Source organism: Aethalodelphis obliquidens, unplaced genomic scaffold, assembly GCF_003676395.1.
Source record: "Aethalodelphis obliquidens isolate GAN/ISIS:26980383/991018 unplaced genomic scaffold, ASM367639v1 scaffold30, whole genome shotgun sequence".
Lineage (NCBI taxonomy): Eukaryota > Metazoa > Chordata > Mammalia > Artiodactyla > Delphinidae > Aethalodelphis > Aethalodelphis obliquidens.
Window position 1 is genome coordinate 15,834,184 of NW_020837974.1, and position 18,747 is coordinate 15,852,930.

Sequence of the window (18,747 nt, forward strand, 5' to 3'; positions counted from 1 at the left end):
ACTAGGGACAGGTCTACAGCCCTACCAAGGGAGCCCAGGGAGAGGCTAAAACATTAAACCCTGTTTCCCAGCTTGGTGGGACCCTGGCTGGGGCTGTGTTCCAGTGGTCCCAGGGGTGTGATCCCCAGTATCTGTACTCTGGGCAAGGTTGCCTTTGGGGAGGGGGTGGGGTGCCTGTAAGTGTCTGCAGCCCATCTAATGATGGAGAGGGGTAACCAAGGTTTGTATATTAATTAACATTTATTAGTACCTCAGTGCTATGTCAAGAGTTTGGTAAAGAGATGAAACACGTGTAAGAGTTGTCCTTGGGGTGCTACCAGTTTAAAGGGGCAAGCAAACAAATCATGATAAATAAGAACTCTAAGGGCGTGAGAGAGTTACGTTCACCGATTCAAGATAGTAGGAAGAGTTCTTATTTGTGGGAATGAATCTGTATGGTTTTGTGTACCTGGTATGCATGAATGTTAGACACGGGTAAACATGGAGCACAAGTCAATCAACACATACTTATGGATCATCAACCGTAAGTCTAGACCCTGGAAATACAAAGAAATCTCTCAGGGAGCTCTCTCTGCTCAGTAGAACATGGAGACATACAGATGATGTGACAGATTGTATACCGACCTAATAAACAAAGATGTGACAGGAATGCAGTACAGAGAGAGAGAGACCTGTAAGAGTTTAGTGGCTGTAGACACTGTCTTTAAGTTCATTCATGCAGAGTTTGATTCCTGACCTTGTCATTTGCTCCCATTTAACCTTGGGTGGGGAAGTTACTTCTGTTTCCTGAACTGTAAAATGGGGATAATACTTAATTTGAATGGTTGAGGTGTAAAGTACTTAGTAAAAAATATCAGTTATTACACTTTGGGCTGAAGTAACCAAGGAAGAAGGTGGCATTTTTGAGCTGATCCTTTCAGGACAGGTAAGATTTCAGCCAAGTCCAGAGCCTGGCTGAAGTGGGCCTAAAATGAAGAACTCCAGGCAGAGGGAATGAAATGAACAATGGCCCACATACTAATTGCAAACCTACTATGTGCTAGAAGCTTGGGATCCAAAGATGATTAAGATCTATCCTCAAAGAGGAAGATAGATAATAGTTCTGTTTTAATGTGTCAAAAGTTTACATAATAGGAAAGTAGTGGAAGCTGCAGATGAGATGGTAAGTTAATCATCTGTTCCACAAACATTTCCCGGGGGTCCAATATGTGCCAGGCACATGTGCTGGGAAACAGAGGTAAGAGGGTACCAAAATGGCAAAGAGCCAGCCCCTCTTGGAGGAAACCTGCAAAGGCTGGCCAGCCCACATGCCATACTCACTTGGAGAGCTAGCTCTGACTTTGAGAAGACAAAGCCTGGAGTTATTGGGTCTGAACCTGAACTCAGGTCTAAAGACATAGAAACCCTTTCAGGGATGTCTGGTAGGGCCACAGGTAGCTATGAAGATATGATGGAGAGATGAAAAAGAACTAATCCAGATGATTATTAAATGGGAAGACTGCTGTCTACAATTCACTGCCCCATAGGAAACTCAAGGGGGGGATCTTCCTTTCTACAAACAGGCCCCAAACCTTATCACAGGAATAATTGGGCATAATATGTTGGTGTTAATAAGCATGTAAATGGAATATTGTGTCACTGCTAATTCATATCATCTCTGCACTTAACCAAGCCAAGAGCCTTTTCTGAGGGCATTTATTAGTATGCACAAATGCCTTAAATATGTGACTTCCTTTGACTCAGTAATTCCCCTTATAGAAATGAGGCCCAAGGAAATGGTTGGACAAGTGCACAATGATAGCACCACAAACACAGTCATCTCAGCTCAGCGTTGTTTATCACAGGGAAGAATGGGAATCAGCCTGAATACTAAGCATCTAGAAAAATGATAATGTAGATGTGTATTTATGATCATAGATATAACATATAAGGTGATGAAAACAGGTTTCCAAAGCTATGATCCTAGTTTTGTGAATATATATTTATTCATATGTACAGGCATATGAGATAATCTAGAAGGATGAAAATCAAAATGAGGATATATCATGGAATGATATTAGATGTAAATTTTTCTAACCATTTGCATTTGCTAATTTTTCCATGAGAATATGTATTGGTTATACAGTAAATAAATGAATATAAATGCCATTTTTTCTCTTTTTTTCTTTTTTTTATTGAGGTATAGTTGATTTACAATATTATGTAAGTTTCAGGTGTACAACATAGTGATTCACAATTTTTTTTGTAAATATTTATTTTATTTATTTTCCTTATCTTTTTGGCTGCATCGGGTCTTAGTTGCAGCACACGGGATCTTCGTTGAGACATGTGGGATCTTTCATTGCGGCGTGCCGTCTCCTCTTTGTGGCCCTTAGGCTTCTCTCTAGTTGTGGCGTGCGGGTTTTCTCTCTCTAGTTATGGCGCACAGGCTCCAGAGCGCGTGGGCTCTGTAGTTTGTGGCACGCAGGCTCTCTCGTTGAGGCACGAGGGCTCAATAGTTGTGGCGCGCGGGCCTAGTTCCCCCGAGACATGTGGGATCTTAGCTCCCCGACCAGGGATCAAACTCACGTCCCCTGCTTTGGAAGGCGGATTCGTTACCACTGGACCACCAGGGAAGTCCCAGTGATTCACAATTTTTAAAGATTATACTGCATTTATAGTTATTATAAATTGGCTGTATTTCCTGTGCTGTACAATATATCCTTGTAGCTTATTTTAGTTTGTACCTCTTAATCTCTCAGCCCTATCTTGCCCTTCTCCTTTCCCTCTCCCCACTAGTTTATTCTCTAGATGTGTGAGTCTGTTTCTGTTTTGTTGTATTCGATAGTTTTTTTTGTTTTTTATATTCCATATATAAGCGATAATATATAGTGTTTGTCTTTGTCTGACTTATTTCACTAAACATAATACCCTCCAAGTTCATCCATATTGTTGCAAATGGCAAAATTTCATTCATTTTTATGGCTGAGTAGGTAGTATTTCATTACGTGTGTGTGTGTTTGTGTATGTATATATATATGTATATATATTTTATATATGTATATATAATACCATATCTTCTTTATCCATTCATCTGTTGATGGACACTTAGGTTGCTTCCATATCTTGGCTATTGTAAACACTGCTGCTATGAACATTGGGGTGCACGTATCTTTTTGAATTAGTGTTTTCGTTTTCTTCTGATATATACCCAGGAGTGCTATTGCTGGATCATATGGTAGTTCTATTTTTAGTTGTTTGCAGAACCTCCATACTGTTTTCCACATTGGCTACACCAATTTACATTCCCATCAACAGTGTACAATGGTTCCCTTTTCTCCACATCTTGCCAACATTTGTTATTTGTGGTCTTTTTGAATGATAGCCATTCTGACAGGTGTGTACATGTTATTTTCTTAAATATTATTTGAATAATTCAGGGAAGAGCTGATTAGAGTCTGAACACAGGGCAGGGGCAAGACGGTGAAGGGTGTAGAGAGGAGGGGCCAATTTTTCTCATGGATAGAAAGGACTTGGAAACCAATTGGATATACTTGTGGAGAGCAAAGGAGGGAGGAGTTCAGAGTTTTAACTAGGATGGTAGGGCTGCTCAGCCTGGTGAGAAATGCAGGGGGAAGGGTTGTGGTGCAGGGGGAAGGGTATAATTATCCCTTCCCTTGGCTTCTCAAAGTACTCTGTTTATCTCATTATTACACTACATTTTTAGCACCAGTGCTGTGTGTCACTCTTGCTTGTGGCTGTCTCTGTCTCCCCAGAGGGCGGCAACCGTGGCTGATTCACTCTCTCTGGATTCTCAGCAACTAATGCAGAAGAGCAGTCGCTAGATTGGAGCTAGCGGCACTGTTGCACCCTTCAACTCATGTAATAGCAATAACTAGCGTTATGTGTGAGCTCATCTTTTATGCCAGGCACTGCTAAGAACTTTATATGTGTTAGGTATATAATCCTCGTCATGCCCCTATGAAGTGAAATTATTAATGGCATTATTTAACAGATACAGAAACGAAGTCACTGAAAGGTTAAAGATGCCCAAGGTCACACAGCTCTTAATTATTCTATGTCTTTATAATCATGAAACTTGAACAACTTCTGTGAATTCAGTGTGGTGGGAGCGTCCAATCCCATATGGTAGATGAGGAAAGTAAGGCCCAGAGAGGTGATTTTTCCAAGGTTACATGAAAGGAGCAGTACTAGAAATGAGGTTGAAGTAAGGAAAATGTGGTAGCATGGATGGATCTTAAAAGATAGCGCTGATTGAAAAAAATTAACAAACAGAAATACATATTAGTATATACATATATAGCTATTTGTGTAAACATGTACTATGCACTGCACATTTTTCAAAATATGTACAAACTAAAAAATTACACATTAAGCACATTAGAGTGGTTGCCTTAGGCTGAGGAGAGGAAATGAGTGAGCTATGAGGTGGCATAACAGGGCACCACAGACTAGGAGTCTTAATCAACAGATGTTTATTTTCTCATAGTTCTGGAGACTGGAAGTCCAAGATCAAAATGCCAGCAGGGTTGGTTTCTGGTGTGGCCTCTTTTCTTGGGTTGCAGACAGCCACCTTCTCACTGTGTCCTCACATGGCCTTTCCTTTGTGCATGTGCAGAGACAGATTGCTGGTGTCCCTTCTTATAAGGACACCAGACCTATAGAATCAGGGCCCCACCCTTCTGACCTCACTTAACCTTATTTCCTCCTTAAAGGTCTTACCTCCAAATATAGTCACATTGGGGGTTAGGGCTCCAACACATGAAGTCGGAGGTAGGGGGACACAATTCAGTCTATAACAGGGGCTAAATGGGAAATAATAAATAGAACCATGAAGAATAGAGAAAGAAAATGGGGTTGGAGCAATAGGCAGGATCCAGATTGAGCAAGGCCTTATAGGTCATACTAAGGGGACTCGCTTTAAAGTTTCAGAGAGGTCACTCAGTTCATAAATGCTAAAGCTAGGGTGTGTGTGTGTGTGTGTGTGTGTGTGTGTGTGTGTGTGTGTGTGTGTATATATATATATATATAGTATATTGTATACATAACTGATTAACTCCAAAGCCCATGTCATCCGAAACCACTCTGAGTCCTGATAACAAAATATAAATGTGTGTATTTCATCTTACTATGAAAAAAATGGAGTTCAGAGAGGGCAAATCACTTGCCCAAGGTCACACAGTAAGTGGGAGAGCTGAGGTTTGGGAACTTCTTTCTGACTCCAAAGCCAAGCTCCTTTTACAAGTTCTGCAGCCTGCCAGCCTTTGTCCCGGACCAACTTCAATCACTCACTCTTTCGTGCATTCATTTATCTAGTATATTATTTATTGGCACCTTCTTTATTTTTTCTTTCTTTTTTTTTTGGTGGTACGCGGGCCTCTCACTGTTGTGGTCTCTCCCATTGCAGAGCACAGGCTCTGGACGCACAGGCTCAGCGGCCATGACTCACGGGCCCAGTCGCTCCGCGGCATGTGGGATCTTCCCGAACCGGGGCACGAACGCGTGTCCCCTGCATCGGCAGGCGGACTCTTAACCACTGCGCCACCAGGGAAGCCCTATTGGCACCTTCTTTGTGCCAGGCCCTGTGCAAGACACCAGGGATATAGAAATTAGAAGACATGGTCCCTGTCCTCAGAAAACTCAGCGGGGAGTAGAAGAGATATCCAGATAAGCAAAGGTGGGCAATGGAGGGGCCTGTGAAAGGTGCTGGGGAGTCTAGAGGATGGAAAATGACTCTGCCTGGGGTGGGTGGGGAAGGTTTCATAGAGGAGGAAGAAGAGCCCTTTGAATCAAACCCTAGAAGGATAAAGAGCAGTTCACCTGGTGCAGAAGAAGGTAAAGTTCAACATACACAGAGCCTAGGATATGGGCACTCACTAAGGGTGAGTGAAAGATGGGGTGATAAGGTCAGATGGGAGAGGCTTTGGCTGCCAAGTCAGGACTCAGAATTGATTCTGAGATCACTGGGAAGCCCATGAAGGGTTTCAAGCAGGGGAGTGCCTTGGCCAGGATTCTGAAGGACAGTCTCTCTAGAAGAGGTGTCCAAAGACCTGAAGTTCTTTTAAGAATCCAGTGCAAAAGCTGGCGAGGAAAATTGATTGCCCCTCCCACCCTCAATCTTTGTTATGGCTTTTGGTCCACTCAGACCCTTGGAACATTTTTTTTTAACCACCTCTGTCAAAGCCTTCATCTCACTTGCTAGAGAGACCAACCCACTTCCTTCCTCTCTGCTTACACCCTACCTCCCACCAGGGTGACGGGGTTACAATGGGGCTTGGAATAAAGGTGTACAGAGAACAGGGGGGTTGAAGCTTCCTATTGGGGTTATGGGCAAAGGTATCCAGGAATTGAGGACCACAGCTGTTCTTGGTCTCAGCTTTTCCCACCTGTCTGGGCCAGTTTGAGCATCTCAGCTTCCTACATTGCCCGCCCCCTTGTTTGCCGCCCTCAACTTCCTGCCCCACCAGAGGAAGTGGGGAGAGACAGCAGGTGCAGCGACAGCTATCGGGGCCATGGTGAGTCTTTATGCCCAGGAATCCAGGCATCTCTGCCCCCAGTCCCCTACCCCCAGGTTAACCAGGTCAACCCACAATAGGCTGACTTCTCCTAGCCTCTGAGATCAGGTTATCCTGGGGGCCCTGCCTGCTGCCCCCAGCAGCCTCATATTGTCCACCCCCTGCCAACAGGACAAGGAGTATGTGGGTTTCGCCGCCCTCCCCAACCAGCTGCATCGCAAGTCCGTCAAGAAGGGGTTTGACTTCACACTCATGGTGGCAGGTCTGGGGGTTTTGGAGAGGGGCCTGGCAAGGGGTCCTCAAGAGACCTTGGCTGTCCCCTCATCTGACCAGCTGGGGCTGTCTTGTCCACAGGGGAGTCAGGCCTGGGAAAATCTACCCTCATCAACAGCCTATTTCTCACCAACCTCTATGAGGATCGGCAAATCCCAGAGGCCAGGGGTAAGACCCCCTCCTCACCGTGCTCTCCAGGCACTCTGACCCCCTCCTCCCATGTCCCTAGACTGCACTCTCTTCCTTTCCATCTGGGTTTCCCATGACATTCTGGGGGACTCAGGCAGCTCACTGCTTTTCTCCGAGACTCACTCTCCTCCCCTGAAAAATGGGTGGAGGCAACTGTGAGTCTGAGAAAGGAAATTAGTCCTGCCTCAGGCCCCTACCCAGCTCCCTGACCTCTCCCCATCCTCATAGCTCGCTTGACACAAACACTGACCATCGAGCGCCGGGGCGTGGAGATCGAGGAGGGGGGTATTAAGGTGAAGCTGACCCTGGTGGACACACCTGGCTTTGGGGACTCAGTGGACTGTTCAGACTGGTGAGGAATGGGGGAGGACCTGGGGCTCAGCTTCCCAATGTGGCTACTCTGTGGAGACTGAGGGGTCAGATTCTGGGCTGGTCTGCCCTGCCCTACCCCCCGTCCCCCGCCAAAGGTGGGGCCTGTTTCTGGTGGCCTTGTGGCCCAAATTGCCCTGTACTTCCCAACATCTCACCTGCCAGTTTCCTCTTATGTCTTTGGTTGGAGCCAAAGAAACTACTTCCCACACCCACAGTCCTGGCTAGCCTTTTCCCCTTCCCTGTGCTGTGGTCCCTGTTCTCTGACTTGCCGCTCTCTCCCCACACCCCAGCTGGCTGCCCGTGGTGCGCTTCATTGAGGAGCAATTTGAGCAGTATCTTCGGGATGAGAGTGGCCTGAACAGGAAGAACATCCAGGATTCCCGTGTCCACTGCTGCCTCTACTTCATCTCACCCTTTGGCCGGGGGTCCGAGGGGCACCCTGGGGAGTTGGGACATTTGGGGAGGGCTGGAGGGGGAGTGTCTCTGTGCCCTGAAACTGAGCCCTGACCAATCCCTGGGTGCAGCCTCCGGCCCCTAGATGTGGCCTTCCTCCGGGCGGTGCATGAGAAGGTCAACATCATCCCAGTCATTGGCAAAGCAGATGCCCTGATGCCTAAGGAAACACAGGCCCTCAAGCAGAAGGTGTGTGCGATGGCCTCTGACATTTGGCCTCACATGAAGCCAAAAGTCATGATCAAAATCGAACTCAGCCTTGACTTCTTTGATCTTGGGGTAGCCCTTTTGGAGCGTGATGTGTCAGGCTAGACTGTGGAAGAAAGTTTCTGAGGAAGGTGGGTCATAAGCTGCCTAGGGAAGCCATGTCTCTGGAGGTTCGGAATAGAATCCCTGGGCTGGATGCTTGGCTAAGGCCTGTCTGAGGCCAGGGGTGTAGACATAATGACCAATATTATCCTTCTGGCCCCAGGATGCTGACTGCCCCACCCCCCCACCTTCCCACGCCCCTGTGTCTTCAGAGCCCTTTCCCACTGTTTCCACTTATGCCTCTCTCTCCTGATCTTTCGGTGTCTGCTCAGCTTCAAAACTTCCCAGGCATCAGTCTTCCCATTAGGGTAACTGTCTCAGTTTTTCACCATCTACGTCTCTGTCTCTCGTTGTTTGAGATTTTGTTTTCAGTCATCCCGTATGTCCATCTTTCACCATCTCTGTCTTTCATGTCTTCCTCTCTGTCTCTTCCACCCCGTGTCTGCATCTATATCTCACTGTCTCTGGTCATGCAATGTCTGTGGTTCACAGTCTCTGTGTTTCTCACCGTCTCTGCATCTGTCTCCTCCAAGATCCGGGAACAGTTGCAGGAGGAGGAGATCAATATCTACCAGTTCCCCGACTGTGACTCTGATGAGGATGAAGACTTCAAGAGGCAGGATGCGGAGATGAAGGTGCAGAGGCAAAGGAGGAAGGGGCAGAGAAGCCAGGGAGGGCGGATGTGGAGGTGGGAGCTGAGAAAGAGGTTTCTGCCCAAAGGGCGCCAACGGTGATCGCTGACTCCTGCCCTCTAGGAAAGCATCCCTTTTGCTGTCATCGGTTCCTGCGAAGTAGTGAGGGACGGCGGGACCCGACCGGTGAGGGGACGCTGCTACTCCTGGGGCACCGTGGAGGGTGAGTAAGGCCAGGAACGCATTCTGAGGCCAGCAGGGAGCCCAGGACGCCTCCGAGTCAACCGCACCCAACAGGTGAAGTTGGGGAGAGTTCTGGTCCCGGGGGTCCTAAAAGTCAAAAGAGGGGTCCTTGGGCAGCAGACCCGACCCAAGCTCCCCGACTCTTGCCGGTCCGCCCCCCAGTGGAGAACCCACATCACTGCGATTTCCTGAACCTGCGACGGATGCTAGTGCAGACACACCTGCAGGACCTGAAGGAGGTGACGCATGATCTGCTCTACGAGGGCTACCGGGCGCGCTGCCTACAGAGCCTGGCCCGGCCTGGGGCGCGTGATCGAGCCAGCCGTAGGTGAGAGCCAGAGCTGACTCCTAGGTGCTTCCAAGGCTCCGCGTTCACCATCCATGACCCCGGCCTTCACCTTCTAGACCTCTCTCCCGGAGCCTTTCTTTCCCCACCCACTTTGCGTATGGCCCTAACCTGAAGGACATGGTCCCGCCAAACCCCAGGCCCTGCCTCGCGGCAGTGACTCACAACCACGGTTCTCGACTTTGATTCCTGCCCCTTTCCTCCACCCCCTAGCAAGCTCTCCCGCCAGAGCGCCACAGAGATCCCGCTGCCCATGCTGCCTCTGGCCGACACGGAGAAGTTGATCCGCGAGAAAGACGAAGAGGTGAGCAAGCACCTCTCTTTCCCCCAGATCAAGGCCCCAAATCCTCTTCGAAGTCCCTTTCTGGCCTTGCCCGCCCAGTCCCACTGCCTGCAATCTTGCCCCGCACAGCTGCGCCGCATGCAAGAGATGCTGGAGAAGATGCAGGCCCAGATGCAGCAGAACCAGGCTCAGGGCGAGCAGTCGGACGCTCTCTGAGACCCCCGCCCGGACCCTACTTTACCTCGCCTCCGCCTTCAGTTGGTCTCTTGTCCAATCCTCGAGCCCTAGGCTGCCCGGCGCTTAATCCCGGAGCCCCAGCCTGTAAGGCCCACCCTTGCAAGGGGTTAGCGGGCTAGCAGGTTCTCCCAATCCTGGAGTGTGTAGCCCCGCCTTTGGCTCCGCCCCGACCCCGCCTTGGCTCCGCCCCAATCCGCCTCGGCCCACCTAGCGAGCCAGAGCTTCCCTCCCATCCCCTAACTCTCCCAGCCCCTAACTCTCCCACCCCGCCCCACTTCACCCAAACGGCGACTTCAATAAAAACTGAATTTCCCTGAGGCCACGCAAGTCTTCTCTTTCCCAGCGGGAATAAGCGGCGGGCGTAGCGGGTGAAACCGTTCCACCCAGGCCTCTGGGCCACTATTTATTCATTCATCTGCTGGGCACTCGTTTCGTGCCAGCCGGTGTTTCAGCGCAGCCTCCCACCTGAGCCCTGCTCACACAAACGCACTGAAGCCGTCGCGGATAAGAAACGAGACCAGTTTAATTTATTAGGAGTCAAGGTGGGGTGGTCGCACTGGCAGGAAGGCGTTGCCCAGCAGAGGCCTAAGAGGGTCCGCTACTCCTGGTCCTTGGCGTCGCCATGCGTGATGACGTAGCATATGTTCTTGTAGTCTACGTTGCCGCCCACGTCGGGGGGGAAGGCCGCCCACATATTCGTGATCTGGGGAAAAAACGCAGGGGTATCTCCAACCGGTTCCTTACGTTCCCCTTCCCCCAGCCCTCCGCTTCTCCTAGGCCCTTTCCCCACTCACCTCTTCGCGGGTGAAGCGGTCACACTGCGTGGTAAGCAGCTCCTCCAGGCTGGAGAGAGGTGACAGAGGTTGGGCTTCGTGATTCCTTTCCACTCCCTCCCACCTCATGCCCGTTGCCATTCCCAGTCTTGCCTTGAAAACCAGGGTTACTCTGGATTCCTCTTTGGTCTCCCAAACACTCTGGCCTCCCCCCTTTCGCCCTTCCCCCTGTGTGCTGTGAAAATTTAACCCCATCGCCACAGTCCTAATTTTTCCCTTATCTCTGGCAGTGCCTAACTCTTGGTAGGAATTTAAGGAGGCTTTCTGTGTGGGAGCAGCTGGAGGGTGTCACTTACAACTGCTTCTTGATGGTGCCCTTCCCCTCAGGGTCCAGGACCTTGAAGGCTCCAGTGATCACATCCTCAGGGTCGGCACCTGGGGGGGTCAGAGGGCACATGAAGCTGAAGGGTTGCTAAAGGGTCAGTCCCTGAAAGGTCTGGGGACAGGCATCTGGGGGTTTGGACCCAGGACACTTCATTCACCTTTGAGCTTCTCCCCAAACATGGTCAGGAAGACAGTGAAGTTGATGGGCCCACTGGCTTCCTTCATCATGTCATCTAGCTCCTCATTCTTCACATTGAGACGCCCTGGAACAGGGTGGGGGAAGCATGGAGTGGAGTGGGGTCTAGGGGCCAGGGAATAATGCTTCCCATAAATTCACATCATCCCATCCATTTTTTATCTGGGTAGACTGAGGCCCAGGGTGGACCTGGCAGGGCTGGAACCTAAGGCTGCTGAATTCCCAGGACTCTGCAGCCTTGAATCTTTACAGGTGGAGTAGGCTCACCCATGGCTGCGAAGGTGTCCCGCAGGTCCTCCTTGTCGATAATGCCATCACGATTCTGGTCAATTACTGTGAAGGCCTGTGGAGGGCCAGGGTAGGGAGAGGTTAGGTCCCCCATGGCCAGGCTTCAGCATCCTTACTCTAGGCAGATCAGATTCTGAGATTCTGGCCCCCAGCCAGCCGTCCACTTCCACTCCAAGCAGGGAGGAGTACAAGGAATTCTAAACCCTTCCCCTCCCGCCAACAGGTGCACATTCCAGGGAGGGGTTGGGGGAGGGGCAGCAAGGGGAGTCTTTGGTCAGCCTTCAGTCTCCCTTCTCCCCGCCCTTACCTCCTTGAACTCCTGGATCTGGGTCTGATCGAACATGGAGAAGACATTGGAGCTTCCGCCCTCTGCCACTGCCTTTCTCCTGGCCTTCTTGGGTGCCTGAGGGATGAGGGTTGGGCAGAGGGGTTCATGGACCAATCCCTACTCCTCTCTAGAGGCGATGGATTAGATTCAGGCTTCTTTGAGTCCATTCCTCTAAAGCAACTTTTCTGGCTCTAGGCTTCCTCTTCCTTATGCTGAGGAGACCTGCTGCACTTGTACCCCCGAATTCCTCTGGGTAGCCCTCAAGTCCCCATCCTTCCGTCCTACCCAACAAGTGGAGTGTACCTCCCCTTCTCAGTGCCCTGACCCTGCCTCCTCTGAGTCCCAGACTTGCTGCGTGACCCTGATCACTCACTCACCTGAACCTCTACTTTATCATTTATAAAATGGGAGTGGGAACACTTGTCTGGCTGGCCCCGGGGGTTTTAGGAAGATGGAGTGCAGGATGGCATGGAGCATGCTTTGAGAGGGACTGGGCTCCTGCGAGTGGAGTGTCTAGGCATATTATCCTTGGTTGGATCCTCTAGGGCATCATTCTGTACATTCCCCATTAGTGATATCAAGAAAGGGAAGATTCATCTTTTTTCCTCTTGCCAGACTGGGAACCAGCTACTTTCTTTCAAAGGATGAGGCTGCCCTGAGGTCTGAGGGATCTGGGCAGGGGCTGGGGGATTCTCACTCACCATATCTTAGGTCTCCTGGGGGCCAGGCAGTGGCTCTGGCTGGAAAGGAGCAGAGAGTCAGCCTGGGGCAGTCCCTCTGGAGTTATATAGTCCTGCCCCAGGGAGTCATTAACATACCAGGGTAACCTTAGCCCTGTGGGTGCCCACCCCAGATACCAAAATAGCCCAGCTCAGGGCCTCTCCTTTCTTGGGCTCGCAACAGCTGGAGCCCAGGGAGGGAGGGAGGAGGGAGTGAGTCTTGGGATGCAGGTATCACTAGGACCTGGGCAGGAAGGAATGTTCTTTCTCCCCAAAGGAGGCTGGAATGTGCCAGGGTTCAGAGAGGGCCCAGGCTGAGACACAGGACTAGGAAAGAGATGCACCAGGCTCCTGTACCCCTGTGTGGGGTGGGCCCAGATTTAAACCCAGTAAATTTATTGAGTACCTACAGTGTGCCAGGCACTGGTCCATGCTTTGCAGGTGCACTTTGACAAACACAGTCCCCCCCACTGTGGAGTTCACACTCAAGGGTATGTATATGTGGGGGTAGTGACAGAGGTTACAGGTGGGAGAGAGCTGCCTGGGGAAGCTGAGGATCAGGAAGTCTTCTACATCCCCTTCAAGAAGAGGGGGGATTTTGTGAGGAAAGATGTGGGGCATGGAATCACTAGGTATGAAGAGACTAGACAGCCTGGAGCAGAGAGCCTGCTCTGTGACCTTGAGCTTTGCGCTCCAACTCCCTGGGCCTTGGTTTCCCCCTCTATAAAATGGGGACGTAATTCCCATCCCACAGAACTTCTGGATGTGAACACTATTTGGAAACAGTTAGTGAAGTATAATCATTATTTTTATTTTTATTTTTTGGCTGCACCACATGGCTTGTGGGATCTTAGTTCCCCAACCAAGGATCGAATCCGGGCCCTTGTCAGTGAAAACCTGGAGTCCTAACCACTGGACTGCCAGGGAATTCCCATAATCATTATAATTAATATTCAGGCCCTGCCTTGGTAGAACTTACAGTCTAGCTGTGGAGACAGGGTAAATGCAGAAAATGACAAACCAGCTGGTCAGGAGTACAGAAGTAGAGGGCATAGCAGCCCTATCTAGGAGTACGGGAATGACGTTATAAAGGCTGGTAGAAGTGAGTCAGGTGAAAGTGGAGGAACAGCCATGCTAAGTGGTGGGCACAGATGGGCAAAGGCCTGGCGAAGTGAAAGATCAGAAGTGTTCAGTTCGCCAGAATTGGGATGGGGCTCGAGCAGAGGATACAAGGGGCTGGACATCAGACACTGGAGGGTCTTCAAATGCCATGCTGAGGGCTGAGACCTTGGGAGCCTTGGAAAGGTTTGAAACAGGAGAAGGACATGGTCTAGTGTGAGTCTATAATCACTTTTTTGGATACTGGTGTGAAAGTTGGAACTCAGAGGAGGGGAGTCAAGGACACCAAGAGGGAAGCTAATTGGTCACCTCCTCCTCGGTGGCTGGGATGGCCAATGGCTTCTCTCTCCAATCTGGGCTAGAACCAGCTAGGCTGACTGTGTGTCTTTGAGGTACGCTCTCCCACCCCTCTGGGCCTCGGTGCCCCAGTCCATTCCGTACAGTGGAGGTCTGCGGAAACTGTGGGTGAGGAAGCCCCAGGAGGCCCAAGGTTGGCAAGGACACCCGTGTCTCCTCCTCCTCCTGTTCCCTCTAGGACCTGATGTCCTAAGGAAGTCTCCTCCTTCCCTCCCCCTCCTCCAGCCTCATACCAATGCCTCTAAGACATTTGCTTTTCTGGTCACTGGGGTCCAGGCACCTGTTGTCTCTAAGAAGAGAGACAGAGCCACCCTAAACTTAGCAGCTGCCCTTGGCCTCCTGCACTGGCCCCTCCCTGCCTCAGTCGACAGCTGCCTCACCTTATACGGTTACCATGGGGGTCCAGGCCCAGGGAGGAGCCCACTTATTACTGGGTTCTGGGAGGGGAGGAGAACTCCAAAGAGGGGGATGGGGCAAGTGCTTAGGAAGCTTGGGCCAAATGGAAAGTGGAGAAGTTGAGGAGGAGGAGATCGGGAGTGGCATATCTCAGACACTGGTTCACGGGATCTGAGTCTGAGCTGGGAGTAAGGAGCCTCAGAGAACTCAGCAACCAAGTAACTGGGAAGCTGGGAGCTAGGCCTGACTGAAATTTCAGGATGGTGGACTTTGTATGGAAATTGGAGCCCTCCTGGTGCTGAATCCTGAATCCTGGACCTCAGGGGAATGAGAGCCAGAGAGAGAAGGGGCTGGTAAAGTCAGGGCTTTGTGTTTGTGGTCTAGGGTAGCCTGGAGGGCTCATGAGATTGGGGTCTGATTTCTTAGCAGAGAATGAGGAGCACAGAGGGGTGTATCAATGAGGAGAGAGGAGTTGATGGCATGGGTCCTGGATCCCCAGAAGAACACAGATATGGGATTTCATGGTATTGGGAATTCATGATTTGGGGTCTGGGATCCCCACTAGAATGGAGGGGGCACTCAGAGGATGAGTTCCAAGGAACTGGAGCCCAGATCCTGGGGAAGAGCTCAGATAGAAGGGGCTGAGGAGAGGGACTTGGGGATTGGGATACCCACAGGAAATGGTGGATCCAGAGAGATGAGTCACTTATAGGATTTTGGGGCTCTGGTTATAGTCGCCTGGGATTTGTTGCGGGCTGGAATGAGAATTAGAGGCTAAGTGAAGGGCAAGAGTACCTGATCAGAGCACTGGATCAAGTGCCCTGTGGTGGGCTTGGGAGCTGAATAGAGAATGGGGCCCACGAGAGGACTCAGGCAGGGCAGCGTGGCGCTCTTATTGGCTAACGGTTGCACCCGGTCCCCGCCCCCTCTCCGCGCTGTCCCCAACTGTCACCCCCACCTCCCGCGCTTGTCTCCGGTTGTCACCGACATCCCTGGCTTGGCACTGCCTGCTGGCAGCACCCCTTCCCTTTGGATGCTGCATTGGCTGAGACAGCTGTCTATCTTCCTCCTTTTGCTAAAGTGAGAGAATGCATTCATTGGCTGACGAGGCAAATTAATCGCAAATTTGACCCTCCCCTCCCAGCTGTCATTTCTTCCTGACCTTCTTGGGAGACCCAAAGAATCCCTCAGCTCCTATCGACTGCGGAGGCTGTCTGTCACCGCCCAAATAGACATCACTGTCTGTCAATTTGACCTCCGCCTACTCCCCTTTTCATTGGCTCCCTTTTAACCATTCCTATTAGGCAGGCCCGCCTCTTCTCGCACAGCACCCGCCTCCTTCTACAGTCGTTCACTCTTCAGCCAACTTTATTGGCCAGGAGGTTCATCTTCCTGCTTTTCTATTAGTTACTCCCTTCGTCCCGCCTCCTCCTGCCTTCACTCGCCCTCTCATTGGTTTTATAACCTCCGCCTTGTCTGTTTCTTCTTCCCAAATTACCCACCCCCTTCCCACCTCCAGCCCCACCCACACTTCCAACGATTGGCAGAAACCCAGTTCTCTCTCTCCTATTATTCGTCCAAGCCCTCTGACGAGGAGGGAGAAAAAAGGAGCGCGATGGGACCGCCCGCGCGCAGGCGTGAAGCGCCGAAACGCTGGCCTCTTGGCCGGCACCGGGGCTTGTGCGCAGGCGCGAGGTGGGCCGCTCGCCCGAAGCGGGAGGGAGGGGGAGGCGGCGAGAGTGCGAAAGGGGGGAGAGGGCGCGAGCGAGACCCCGGCGCCTGGCGCCCCGGGACCCGTGCCCCGGCTCCGCGCGCCGGGTGGCCCCCCGCGCGCCAGCAACGACCCCGGCGCGCGCCGGGCCGCGCCCTTCGCCCTTTCCCCTTCCTCGGCGGGCGGTGGGGAGCGGCCTGAGGGGCGGCGCCTTTTGCGGCCGCCGCGGCGGGGGGATGTGAGGGGCGGCCCGCGGTCATGGAGACGGGCCCGGCGCCCCTGGTGGCCCCGCCGCGCCGTCATGGCGCCCCCGCGGCCCCGTCGCCGCCGCCCCGCGGCTCCCGGGCCGGGCCCGTCGTGGTGGTAGCTCCGGGGCCGCCAGTGACCACGGCCACTTCGGCCCCGGTCACCCTGGTGGCCCCCGGGGAGGCGCGGCCCGCATGGGTACCGGGTCCAGCCCAGACCTCGGACTCGGCCCTGGCTCCCGCCCCGACAGTCACCGGCAGCACGGAGGTGGGGCTGACCCTGGAGGCCTCACCCGAAGCCCTGAGGGCGCAGGTCTCCGACCCAGAGCCCTTGGTGCCTGAGGCTGTGGCAGGAGCCGAGAGGTCCATGGCTCTGGCCCCAGGGGCAGACTCTCCGAAGACGGAGGAGGCCAGAACCTCACCCGATCCTGGGCCAGGTACCCTCACCGGGACCTGCACCAGGACCCCTTCAAGAACGGCTCCTGGGGCCCTGACCGCCAAACCCCCGCTTGCCCCCAAGCCGGGAACCACTGTGGCCTCAGGAGTGACTGCACGGGTTGCAGCAGTGACAGCAGGACAGGTGACAAGTGGACATGGAGCTGCAGCATCAGCATCAACAGGACAGGCACCAGAGGACCCCTCAGGGCCTGGCACAGGCCCTTCAGGGACATGTGAGGCCCCGGTAGCTGTCGTGACGGTGACCCCAGCTCTGGAGCCTGCTGAAAACTCTCAGGACCTAGGCTCCACGTCCAGCCTGGGACCTGGAATCTCTGGGCCTCGAGGGCAGGCTCCAGACACTCTGAGCTACTTGGACTCCGTGAGCCTCATGTCTGGGACCTTAGAGTCCTTGGCGGATGATGTGAGCTCCATGGGCTCAGACTCGGAGATAAATGGGCTGGCCCTGCGCAAGACGGACAAGTACGGCTTCCTTGGGGGCAGCCAGTATTCGGGCAGCCTGTGAGTACCCAGCGGGCACCCAGCGGGCCTGCTTCATGGAAGTAGAGGTTGCAGGGTGGGGGGGATGATACGCCTTGCCCACGCTCTCGCTGCCCATCCTCCTCTGAGGATCCACGGGGTGATTAGTGGGAGTGGGAATGCTTAACAATCCTTATCACGCCTAGAGTTTCCTGAGGATTCTGTGGCACCAGCGTGTTAGGGTTTGAGACCAGGTGTCGGGAGTCCTGGGTTTGAGCCTAAGCCTTGCCTTTGGTGTGTGTGTGCTCTTGAGTTAGTGCCTTCCACATTTGAGTTAGTGCCTCACTTTCCTCCTCTGTGAAGTGAAAGGTTGAATGAGATTGTACCTCAGGTTGTCCCGGCTCCTCGGTGGGAAACTCCAGCTACAGGTCAGATATTCTGGAGGGTTGGCTGGACAGGGGTTCTGGTAGAGATCTTTGGTTCCTCAGGGAGAAAGTCTGGAGGGATGCAGGCAGCTCCCTTCCCCCATAGCCTTAGGTCTGATGTGGTGGTGAGGTGGAGAAGTCTGTTTGATGGAGGAGAGACTCTGAAGGTAGGGCCCGTCTGTGAAACAGAAGAGCAGTCTTGTGTTTTCACTGAAGGAAAGGGGGTGGAGGAGGCCTCTTCCCCATTTCCTCATCTCCCCAGGCGGGCTTACTCTTTCCTAGTTCCCTCCAGGGGCCTGAGTCACTTCTGAGGTGAGGGTGTGATTGCTTCTGACTTCTTCCTTCCTTCTCTTTGGATCATTGTTCCTGTACCCCTTTAACCTGCTGGTCAGTTCAGTTTACAGCACTGCCTGAGAACCCCCAGTGCCAGGCCCTGTGCTGGGTACTAAGGATAAAATAATCATTTCAAGGTGCTCATCATCTAGAGGAGAGACAAATACTTAAACAGTTGGTTTCAATATAATACGTTAGGTTTAGCCTGGAGATCATCACAGGGTTTTGTGAGCAGCTAGGGAAGGGATCTTTTGCCCAGTCTGGGCATTCAGCTGGACTGATCTGAATTGTGAAGAATGAGTAGGATTTAGTCATGGCTGTGCGTGTTGGGGTGAGGGGGACCTGCCTGGTGTTGGGGGAAGCCCTGTGGGAGGGATTGTAATCCAACAAAAAAATCAGAAAATCTTTGAGTACCAACATTCTCGGTTCTGTGTGGGGAGGGCAACTTAAGTTTGACCCTGGTGCTTTCCCATGCATGAGGGATGCATTGCTGTACCTAATTTATAGATGAAGAAACAGGATTAGAGCAGTTGAGTGACTTGCCCCACTCAAACAATTTGGATCTGTGTGACCAATGGCACTCTCCTCAATACTCTGCTGCCCTGAGGAACTTGGATTGAATTGGGTTTTAGTGAGCCCCTCTTGTGTACCAGGCACGGTGCGGGGTGCTAATTCTCTGCTTTTTTTTTTTTTTTTTTTTTTTTTT

General features: G+C 52.0%; 3 protein-coding genes across 3 annotated transcripts in view; 2 read left to right on the plus strand and 1 right to left on the minus strand.

Moving 5' to 3' along the window:
* Positions 1-6,256: 6,256 nt before the first annotated feature.
* On the plus strand, positions 6,257-10,170 carry SEPTIN1 (septin 1). The gene is made up of 11 exons (XM_027126395.1): positions 6,257-6,515; positions 6,687-6,777; positions 6,870-6,956; positions 7,206-7,329; positions 7,640-7,774; positions 7,874-7,991; positions 8,645-8,746; positions 8,867-8,966; positions 9,149-9,314; positions 9,546-9,636; positions 9,745-10,170. The coding sequence occupies exons 1-11, from the start codon at positions 6,513-6,515 to the stop codon at positions 9,829-9,831; spliced, it is 1,104 nt and encodes a 367-aa protein (XP_026982196.1). The 5' UTR covers positions 6,257-6,512; the 3' UTR covers positions 9,832-10,170.
* A 185-nt stretch (positions 10,171-10,355) lies between these two features.
* Positions 10,356-18,747, minus strand: part of MYL11 (myosin light chain 11) — a 12,326-nt gene continuing 3,934 nt past the window's right edge. The window contains exons 2-8 of the mRNA XM_027126403.1: positions 12,523-12,581; positions 11,801-11,896; positions 11,473-11,548; positions 11,168-11,272; positions 10,982-11,060; positions 10,647-10,695; positions 10,356-10,555 (exon numbers count right to left, since the gene is read on the minus strand). Coding sequence (XP_026982204.1) covers positions 10,451-10,555; positions 10,647-10,695; positions 10,982-11,060; positions 11,168-11,272; positions 11,473-11,548; positions 11,801-11,896; positions 12,523-12,525 — 513 coding nt within the window. The 5' untranslated portion in view covers positions 12,526-12,581 and the 3' untranslated portion in view covers positions 10,356-10,450. The remainder of the gene's footprint in view (positions 10,556-10,646; positions 10,696-10,981; positions 11,061-11,167; positions 11,273-11,472; positions 11,549-11,800; positions 11,897-12,522; positions 12,582-18,747) is intronic.
* TBC1D10B (TBC1 domain family member 10B) overlaps positions 16,382-18,747 on the plus strand; it is an 11,528-nt gene continuing 9,162 nt past the window's right edge. The window contains exon 1 of the mRNA XM_027126396.1: positions 16,382-17,325. Coding sequence (XP_026982197.1) covers positions 16,382-17,325 — 944 coding nt within the window. The remainder of the gene's footprint in view (positions 17,326-18,747) is intronic.